The sequence below is a fragment of the Palaemon carinicauda genome, unplaced genomic scaffold (genome assembly GCF_036898095.1).
Source record: "Palaemon carinicauda isolate YSFRI2023 unplaced genomic scaffold, ASM3689809v2 scaffold932, whole genome shotgun sequence".
In the NCBI taxonomy this organism is placed as follows: domain Eukaryota; kingdom Metazoa; phylum Arthropoda; class Malacostraca; order Decapoda; family Palaemonidae; genus Palaemon; species Palaemon carinicauda.
This window is the reverse complement of record NW_027172240.1, coordinates 41,303-52,500: the sequence shown is the minus strand read 5'-3', so window position 1 is coordinate 52,500 and position 11,198 is coordinate 41,303. Positions and strand designations below refer to the sequence as shown.

Here is an 11,198-nt window from a genome sequence, read left to right as displayed (position 1 = left end):
GGCGCCAGTTCCATCAGCTGTCGCCGACGGACGATGCCAATACCAGGTCGGCTAGGAATCTGAATCGGCTCAGCGGTGATTCGGAGGATAATAATTTCCTGCCGGATCCAACGGTGAGTGGGGGGTTATAGTTTTATGTTTATGGATTGAATAGTGTTTTAAATGATTTCTTTTATTGTTTTGATAATTAAATGGTTTATTAATTGTTGAATGGATATGAACTTGCATAATCTACTTTGAATAATGTTTTGGATGATTTAATTTTCTTTATTGAATATTGTTTTATAAGATTCATTTTATTTTTCTATTATTGTTTTGATAATCAAATGGTTTGTTAATTGAATAGTTTTTAAATTTTTTTTTATTGTTTTGATAATTAAATGGTTTATTAATTGTTGAATGGATATGAACTGCATAATCTACTTTGAATAATATTTTGGATGATTTAATTTTCTTTATTGAATATTGTTTTATAAGATTCATTTTATTTTTCTATTATTGTTTTGATAATCAAATGGTTTGTTAATTGAATAGTTTTTAAATTTTTTTTTATTGTTTTGATAATTAAATGGTTTATTAATTGTTGAATGGATATGAACTGCATAATCTACTTTGAATAATGTTTTGGATGATTTAATTTTCTTTATTGAATATTGTTTTATAAGATTCATTTTATTTTTCTATTATTGTTTTGATAATCAAATGGTTTGTTAATTGAATAGTTTTTTAAATGATTTTTTTTTTATTGTTTTGATAATTAAATGGTTTATTAATTGTTAAATGGATATGAACTTGCATCATTTACTTACGTCTGAATGTTGGATTGAATAGTTTTTGAATTATTTTTTTTTATTGTTTTGATAATTAAATGGTTTATTAATTGTTGAATGGATATGAACTTGCATCATTTACTTACGTTTGAATGTTAGAAGTTTTAATTTTCTATTGAAATATTGAGAAATGTCTTGAATGGTTTGTTTTTATTTTTTTTTTATTGTTTGTTAATTAAATAGTTTATTAATTGTTGAATGGATATGAACTTGCATCATTTACTTACGTCTGAATGTTAGAAGTTTTAATTTTATATTGAAGTATTGAGCAATGTATTGAATGGTTTGTTTTTATTTTTTTTTTTATTGTTTGTTAATTAAATGGTTTATTAATTGTTGAATGGATATGAACTTGCATCATTTACTTACGTTTGAATGTTAGAAGTTTTAATTTTCTATTGAAATATTGAGCAATGTCTTGAATGGTTTGTTTTTATTTATTTTTTTTCATTGTTTGTTAATTAAATGGTTTGTTAATTATTGATTGGATATGAACTTGCATTACTTACGTCTGAATGTTAGAAGTGTTAATTTTTTATTGAAATATTGAGCAATGTACTGAATGTTTATTTTTTTTTTTATTGTTTGTTAATTAAATGGTTTATTGGTTGCTGAATGAATATTATTATCTTATTTAATAATTTTCTTGTATAACTTACTAGTCTGAATGTTAGAAGTTTCAGTTTTAATGATATATTGAACAATGTCTTGGATGATTCATCTTATTTTTTTTTATTGTTTTGATAATTAAATGTTTTATTAGTTGTTGAATGGATATGATTATATTATTTCATAATTTTCTTGCATAATTTACATACTAATCTGAATGTTAGAAGCTTTAATGTTCTATTGAAATATAGAACAATGTTTTGAATGATTTAGTTTTTTTATTTATTTGTTTATTGTTTGATAATTGAATGCTTAATTAGTTGCTGAATGGATATGATTATTTTATTTAATAATTTGCTTACTAATCTGAATGTTAGAAGTTTCCATTTTATACTGAAATGTTGAACAATGTATTGAATAATTTTTTTTATCAATTTTTTTATTGTTTGATAATTAAATGTTTTATCAGTTGTTGAATGGATATGATTGAATGTTATTTCAAAATTTCCTGCATAATCTATATATTGGTTTATATGATTTAAAAAAAAATCTGGACAAATTATTTGGCTTATATCTTTTATATATTTTCAAAATATTTGATATTTTGCAGAATTATTCTTAGCTATTTCTTTTCAAGTTATCCTTCATTTAGTATTTTATAATGCCTCATTTATCATTGCCTGTTAATAATTTGCCAATTTACTGTTTTCATTATCTTTTTATATCTTTTATAATATATTGATTGTTTTACTTATGATATGTATGTATTCATTTGTTCAGGACTATACATATCCATATATTAAGGTAAATATATGTTATTAGTATTGCATGATTATTTGTTATTAGTGAAATGTTTACTAGGCATGTTTGTTTAGAAATTACCTTCAGACCCTTTTATCTGATTCTTTATATTTATGGATATGGTATAATATAATATCCATAAGATATAATTATGAATTTTATAATTATAAATTGATTATAATTATAATTTTAATTACAATTATAAATTATATAATTATATAATTTATAATTATATATAATTATATAATTATAATTATAATTATGAATTATATAATTAATATAATCATATAAATTATATAAATTAAATTATAATTATAATTATAATTATAAATTACGTAATTATAAATTAAGATATATATATAATTATAAATCTAAAGATATAATTATATATTATCCCTTTTTTGTAGAATCCCTGAAATATTTACATACTAGAGGTGCACTCGTTAGAGCGCAGACATCCGCCAGGGCAGGTTATTTCTCGGCTTTTTGGACTGAGTTTTGGATGTTTTGCTCGTCCGTGACCATGACCTTTGACCTTCCAAAATTTAAATAATTTCCAGTTCTTTACATAACAGTTTAAAATCCCTGAAAGTTTCATTACTTTACAAATAAAATTGTAGGCGTATGCTCGACCTTGACCTTCGACCTTAACATGTATTAATCAAATATGAACCAAGTTTGAAGTCTCTGTGACAACGATGTCCAAACTTATGACTGATTACGTAAATTGAACATTTTGCTTGACTTTTGACCTTCCAAAATTTGATAATTTCCAGCTTTTTACATAACAGTTAATTCCAGCAAGTTTCATTAATCTACGATTAAAATTGTGGCCAGGAAGCTGTTCACAAACAAACATACAAACACACAAACAGGGGGTAAAACATAACCTCCATCCAACTTCGTTGGCGGAAGTAGCAATCTTTTTTTTCTTTGAATATCCACAAATTGTAATTTATATATATATATATATATATATATATATATATATATATATATATATAATATATATATAATATATATATATATATATATATATATATATATATATATATATATATATATATATATATATATATATATATATATATATATATATATATATATATATATATATATATGTATATATATAACGTTTTTGTAGAGTCCCTGAATCAATTACTACTTATTAATTAAAGGATTTGCAAAGTGATTTTCTACGCTTTATTTCCTTCAGCAAATTTATAGATTATTCATGATTCTACATCTTTACCTATTCACTATATTATGGTTTTGTATAACGATTCATTCAACCTTTTTTAATTGAATCAGTGGTGAATCTTGACTATGAAAATTTCTCTATTCATCACTATTTATTTTTGAAACTTTATTTATTTGCTTACCCTTTAAATTTATTCTCCTTTGTATGTTCGCAATATATTCTTTGTAAATATATCTTTCTCTAAGGTTATATCTTCGTAAACTTACCCCCCTATTCAGAGTCATCAATTTATAGTTAATTATTCATATTTTTCATTCGTTTATATAATATTCATTCATATATTCATTTAGAAATCTCGGAATTATTATTTTTTCATTCATTGAGGTATAATTTTTGCATTAGTCTTTGATCTCTATAATCAAATATCTAAAATTAGACCATTTTTAGTTATTCATTTATATTTTCATTCATATTCATATTCTATTCATTGTTCATTTAAGAATCTTAAATTCTGTTTTTCTTTTATTGAGATTTTTTTGGTGCCAGGTTTTGATCTATATATTTATATAAATGTAAAATAGAAAATATATATAATTATTCATTTATAAATTTCATAATTTGTCATTCATTTCATTCGTAATTAAATTTTTCATTAATTTGGACTTTTATAAGTTTTATAATCAAATTTTTCATTAATTTAGACTTTTAAGTCTCGTAATTAAATTTTTCATTAATTTGGACTTTTATAAGTTTTATAATCAAATTTTTCATTAATTTAGACTTTTAAGTATCGTAATTAAATTTTTCATTAATTAAGACTTTTATGAGTCTCGCAATTAAATTTTTCATTAATTTGGATTTTTATGAGTCTCACAATTAAATTTTTCATTAATTTGGACTTTTATGAGTCTCGTAATTAAATTTTTCATTAATTTGGACTTTTATGAGTCTCGTAATCAAATTTTTCATTAATTTGGACTTTTATGAGTCTCGTAATTAAATTTTTCATTAATTTGGACTTTTATGAGTCTCGTAATTAAATTTTTCATTAATTTGGACTTTTATGAGTCTCGTAATTAAATTTTTCATCAATTAGGACTTTCATGAGTCTCGTAATTAAATTTGTCATTAATTAAAACTTTTATAAGTCTCGTAATTAAATTTGTCATGAATTTGGACTTTTATAAGTCTCGTAATTAAATTTTACATTAATTTGGACTTTTATGAATTTCGTAATTAAATTTGTCATCAATTAGGACTTTTATGAGTCTCGTAATTGAATTTGTCATTAATTAAAACTTTTATAAGTCTCGTAATTAAATTTTTCATGAATTTGGACTTTTATAAGTCTCGTAATTAAATTTTTCATGAATTTGGACTTTTATGAGTCTCGTAATTACATTTTTCATGAATTTGGACTTTTGTGAGTCTTGCAATTAAATTTGTCATTAATTAAAACTTTTATAAGTCTCGTAATCAAAGTTTTCATTAATTTAGACTTTTATAAGTCTGGTAATTAAATTTGTCATGAATTTGGACTTTTATAAGTCTCGTAATTAAATTTTACATTATTTTGGACTTTTATGAGTCTCGTAATTAAATTTTTCATGAATTTGGACTTTTATGAGTCTCGTAATTAAATTTTTCATGAATTTGGACTTTTATAAGTCTCGTAATTAAATTTTTCATGAATTTGGACTTTTATAAGTCTCGTAATTAAATTTTACATTAATTTGGACTTTTATGAGTCTCGCAATTAAATTTTTCATTAATTTGGACTTTTGTGAGTCTTGCAATTAAATTTGTCATTAATTAAAACTTTTATAAGTCTCGTAATTAAATTTGTCATGAATTTGGACTTTTATAAGTCTCGTAATTAAATTTTACATTAATTTGGACTTTTATGAGTCTCGTAATTAAATTTTTCATGAATTTGGACTTTTAATAGTCTCGTAATTAAATTTTTCATGAATTTGGACTTTTAATAGTCTCGTAATTAAATTTTTCATCAAATAGGACTTTTATGAGTCTCGTAATTAAATTTGTCATTAATTAAAACTTTTATAAGTCTCGTAATCAAAGTTTTCATTAATTTAGACTTTTATAAGTCTGGTAATTAGATTTGTCATGAATTTGGACTTTTATAAGTCTCGTAATTAAATTTTACATTAATTTGGACTTTTATGAGTCTCGTAATTAAATTTTACATTAATTTGGACTTGTATGAGTCTCGTAATTAAATTTTACATTAATTATATTTTTCATTAATTTGGACTTTATAAGTCTCGTAATTAAATTATTCATTAATAAAAGAATTTTATTAATTAGGACTTTATTTTCCTCCTAGGATTTGGATGGTGGGCGTGGGTACGTCCCCTTCGTCGACTACAGCGGGAAGGACTACGCGCCCCTCCCAAACGGGCGCCGCGCATCCTTCAGCGACTCCGGTCCCTACACGAATCCCATCCCTGCGTCGGCGCAGAATCCAGACGTCCCTGACTTCTGCACCATCAGGAGAGGCACGCGTCGCCGTCAGGACAACCACTCGATGTCCGACAGCGGGCGGAACCTCCTGGCGCCTGACTATCAGGACTCCCCTCCTTCTTTACGGCATAACGGAAACGCCCACACCCTCTCGGGGCATTCTATCTACTCCAGCATGAGGAACGTGCCCTACGGATCACCCTCGCCTCCCTCGTACCCCCGGAGCGCGAAGTCCTGTTCGCCTCGGTCTCCAAGGAGCCTAAACTCGCATCACAACAGTGGCGCCATCTTGATGGACGACCAGAGATCCCCGGAGACTAAATACATCTTCTCTCGGGACGCCATGATGAAGCCAGGGACTCTAGTGTGATATCCCTCGATCTATAGACGCTTGAGGATCCCCTGGATGGCCTGGCTAATCTTCAGGAGCCCTGGATGTCTCCAGGAAGCCAGTGATATCATGCTCTTTAGTTTGGTATCCTAAATAGCCTGGATATCAATCCTGCATACGTAGTTCTTCTTAAAGGCCAGGATGTTACCAGGGTCACTAATGTGATATCTTTCGACCGCTTGACTGTTCATGTTAGGATAATTTAAGATCTCTGGATTTCTAAGGACAATTTAAGATCCCTGGATTTCTAAGGATAATTTGAGATTCCTGGATTTCTAGGGACCATTTGTGATCCCTGGATTTCTAAGGACAATTTAAGATTCCTAGATTTCTAGGGACAGTTTAAGATCCCTGGATTTCTAAGGACAATTTAAGATTCCTGGATTTCTAATGCATATTCAGAAAGGTTAAGAGAAAACACAAGGCTATCCTGCGTGATATTTTTCAATCCTCGATTAGCCATAATTATTATTTTCCTCTATTCTTCATTAAATTCCCGGGTAATTTTAGAGACCTGCAGTGTAAACACAGATTTGTGATTCTTCAGGTGAAAATTGACACCTCCAGACATATTGAATTTTGACTTGAATCGGTTCAGGAGTTTTGCGTATAGTTATAAGTGGAAAATTTGAAAATATTGATTTTGCATATAGTTACAAGGTGGGGTATTTGAAAATGTTGATTTTGCATATAATTATAATATTAACATTTGAAAATATAGCTTTTTCAAATAGATATACAGTGGAAAATTTGAAAATATACATTTTGCCTACAATCATATGGTGAAAAAATTGAAAATATAGATTTTGCCTACAATTATATGGTGAAAAAAATTAAAAATAAAGACTTAGCATATAAATATACGGTGGAAAATTTTGAAATATAGATTATTCAAATAGACATACGGTGGAAAATTAGAAAATATAGCTTTTTCAAATAGATGTAAGGCGTAAAACTCGAAAATATAGATATTGCATATAATTATAAGATGAAAAATATGAAAAAATAGTTATTTCGCAAAAGACAAGTGGTGTTATACACAAATAAATAAATAAATAAATACAACTTTTGTAAAATATGCTTCTTAACACAATACATAAGGACATTTAAAGTGTCCCAAGTGTTTAATAAACGCTAGTAAATAAAACGCGCTTATTTAAGAAAATCTAAAGCAAGGAACTCTGGTAGATGAGCAGTTTTTATACACAAAGCAATAAGTGTTGACAATATCTTGTTATCTGTTTATTGTATGATTATAAAGTGATTTTAGTGATACTTTTAACACAAGACTAATGGTGACTTAAGGAGCGAAAGTGGATTTAACTTTACTTCATAGTAGAAAGCAAGTTATTATAATTGATAAGGAAGGAAGAGATAGTTATATATAATGCTGAAATCTTGATTTATGATTTATGTTGGAATAACTAACTTTCTCTAAAAAAAGAGTAATACTAAGACCTAATATAAAGGTCTTTTTGAGTAGACAAAACACATGCAATTTTATTTCTAACACATTAAAATCAATATAAACAACAATTAGAGTTTATTAACAAAACAACGAACATTATGGAAAGATGAATTCCCTTAAAGATATCTCAACTTAAACTTTGATCCACTAAAATTTTTTGCAACCTAACATTCAAAATATGAACAAAAATATTTAAGATTCTATGGGTCAATGAAGCTGCTTATAGTAAACATATAGAAATTGATTACTATTCTATGTAATAAATATTACGGATATCTCAACTTCAACCTTGATCCACTAAAATTGTTTTTGCAACCTAACTTGCACAGTAAGAACAAAATAATCAAGATAAATGCTATGGGTTAACGAGACTGATTATAAAATCCATTCTTTTCTTTGCATTATTAAACATTTATTTTGTACCCCCATTAAAACCCTTCTGTCTGAAGTAATGTACAAGATAGAACTTCTGGCATTATTTCTAGGGCCCATTGCATTCACCTGACCTTTTAAAATTAAAATTTAAATGGGTTACTATTCCATGTAATAGAAAAGTTTAATAATGCAATATTATGTCAAATGTGCCATAGTAAATCATATTGATTTGTTTGTTGCGTTTCAAAATGTTACTGATGTATCTAAAATATATTTCTTTCGGTCAATTATCATTAAGAAAATTAATTAGTTAAATTGGTGGGTTGTGAGTTAGGAGATTCGAAAGTAATTATTATTATTATTATTATGATTATTGAGTTTTCAAATTGATTAAGTGCTTTTCATTTAACAAAAGTTTAGAAATGATATCGCCTTGATAATCAAGTTTCCACATACATTGTTCCTAAGATGTTAAAAGAAAAATAAATCAAGGAATTATTATAATTATTATGATTATTGGATTTTCAAAATGATTAAGAGGTTTTCATTTAACAAAAGTATAGAAATGTCCTTCTCTTGATAATCAAGTTTCCACATATATTGTTCCTCAGATGCTAAAATAGGACAGAGAAAAATAAGTAGAAATAGACATGAAGAAAGATTTAAAATCCATAAGAAATAAATTTGAAAAAAAAATCCTTAAAACATCTGTAGGAGAGAGATAAATAAATAGAAATGGATATGAAGAAAGATTTAAAATCCATAATAAGAAATAAATTTGAAAAAAATTCTTTAAAACATCTATAGCAAAGAGAATAATAAGTAGAAATAGATGTGAAGAAAGATTTAAATTCACAAATAATAAGAAATAAATCTAAAACAATTCTTTAAAATACTCCAATATCTATTTTTCTTTTATAAGTTTCATAATAGATTTTTTTAAAATAGTTTTTTGTTCAAACGAAATCCAAACTGCATACGTGGAGTCAGCTACGACTCATGAAAATTAACATTGATTTAATACGAATGATAAAACCACGTAAACATTGTAGCATAAAACGAAATGTACATAACGCATGTTGACTTATGCCTTCTGCCTCAAGCGTTTCTTGATGCATGCTCTTATTGATTGCAAGTAAACATAAGTGAGTATTGAGTGAAAGACAGAGTCCAAGGGTATTTCTGGTACGGGAAATATTACAATCATTATTTCTTATCAATAGTTAAAGAAATTGTTTTCCAAATACTTTCTATTTGCTAAATTTCAATAGGGAAATGTCTGATTTATGTAGGCTCCATTTCCCTACTATTATGATAATAATAAGGAAAATATAATAATTATTTCCTAGCAATAGTTAAAGAAATTATTTTCCAAATACTTTGTTTGATAAATTTTAATATGGAAATGTCTGATTTAAGTAAGCCCTATTTCCCTACTATTATGATAAGGAATCTTTTTTTATGAGGTAAATAAAAATTGTTACTAAACTCTGTACTACAAATTATGGATATTTAGAAACTAACTTACATCTTATTACTTTCATTAGAGGAAAGTTATTGATTCGAAAAATCAAAAAGTTGTTTATATCAATACAAGAGTTAATTAAAAAATATTTTTTTTTTACATCAAAATTATTTTCAAGTCTTCTCAGGATCATAAGACTATTCGTATTAATTGATATTTATATCTGAAATTTATTTGTATAGAGAAAAATAAGGTTATTTTAGAATAAATTTTGTAATGGGTATGTTAAAACCCAGCTTAAAGATATGGATACAAAAATATATGAGTGTGAAGTATATATATGTATAAATATAAATAAAATATATATATATATATATACACATATACATATATATATATTATATATATATATGTATATATATATATATGTATATATATATACATATATATATATACATTTATATATATAATATATATATATATATATATATATATATTTATATGTATATATATACATATATATTCATATATACATATCTATATATATACACACTTATATATAATATATATATAAATATATATATATATATATATATATATATATATATATATATATATATATACATATATACATACATACATACATACATATATATATATATATATATATATATAATATATATATATATATATATATATATATATATATATATATATATATATATATATATATATATATAAATCAGTGATTTTCAAGTCATTTCATAGAAACCTCATCTAAACTATTCGGTTGTAAGTAGATAAATTCAATCAAAATATTCGATCATCAAACACGAATTTCCAAACCATGATAATTACTCTGGGAATAGGCCACATATATTCAAACCTAATTTAAAATCTAAGTAAAATATCAAAGAACACAATGCGATATATATGCATGAAGAAAGATTTGATAGCAAACACATATATCAATTATATATTTATTCTATTCAGTTTTCGAATTTGTACGTATCAAACATTTTTTTTTTTTTTTTGTATATCCGAATGTTTCAACCAAAACGTTTTACCTGCCCTTGATATTACATATACATGAAGAATGAATTGATAGCAAACACATACATTAATTATATATTTATTCTTTTCAGTTTTCGAATTTGTATGTATCAAACATTTTTTTTTTTTTTTTTTTTTTGTATATTCGAACGTTTCAACCAAAACGTTTACATGCCCTTGATATTAGACACATATAACTGGTTTAAATCTACTAACGCTTTAAACCAATTTAGAAGAAGCTCAACACTTAGATAAACAGAAACTCATACTTTGCTTTAATTTCAAATAAGGTAATGTGAACAATTAAATGCTAAGAGCCAATTAATTAAAAGATTAATAATAATGAAGTCTTAAGAGATATTCTTAGTCATGAATTTTCATTGTAAATAGATATAGCATCTCGCCAAAGCTGTGTCCTTATTAAATATATTTTTAGGAAATGTATTTCATTGTATAATTGCTAATGTATTATTTGGTATGATTGATTTCATTATAATTCAGTTTGTTGTTGTAATGTTTTT

The 11,198-nt window shown here is 25.4% G+C and overlaps 1 protein-coding gene across 1 annotated transcript in view; it reads left to right on the top strand.

The window, feature by feature from the left end:
• LOC137637707 (uncharacterized) overlaps positions 1 to 7,071 on the top strand; it is a 7,956-nt gene extending 885 nt beyond the window's left edge. Inside the window, exons 2-4 of the mRNA XM_068369858.1 lie at positions 1 to 113; positions 2,220 to 2,243; positions 5,789 to 7,071. The exon at positions 1 to 113 is cut by the window's left edge and continues 162 nt beyond it. Of these exons, the coding sequence (XP_068225959.1) occupies positions 1 to 113; positions 2,220 to 2,243; positions 5,789 to 6,295 (644 nt within the window). The 3' untranslated portion in view covers positions 6,296 to 7,071. The remainder of the gene's footprint in view (positions 114 to 2,219; positions 2,244 to 5,788) is intronic.
• The last annotated feature ends 4,127 nt before the right edge of the window (positions 7,072 to 11,198 follow it).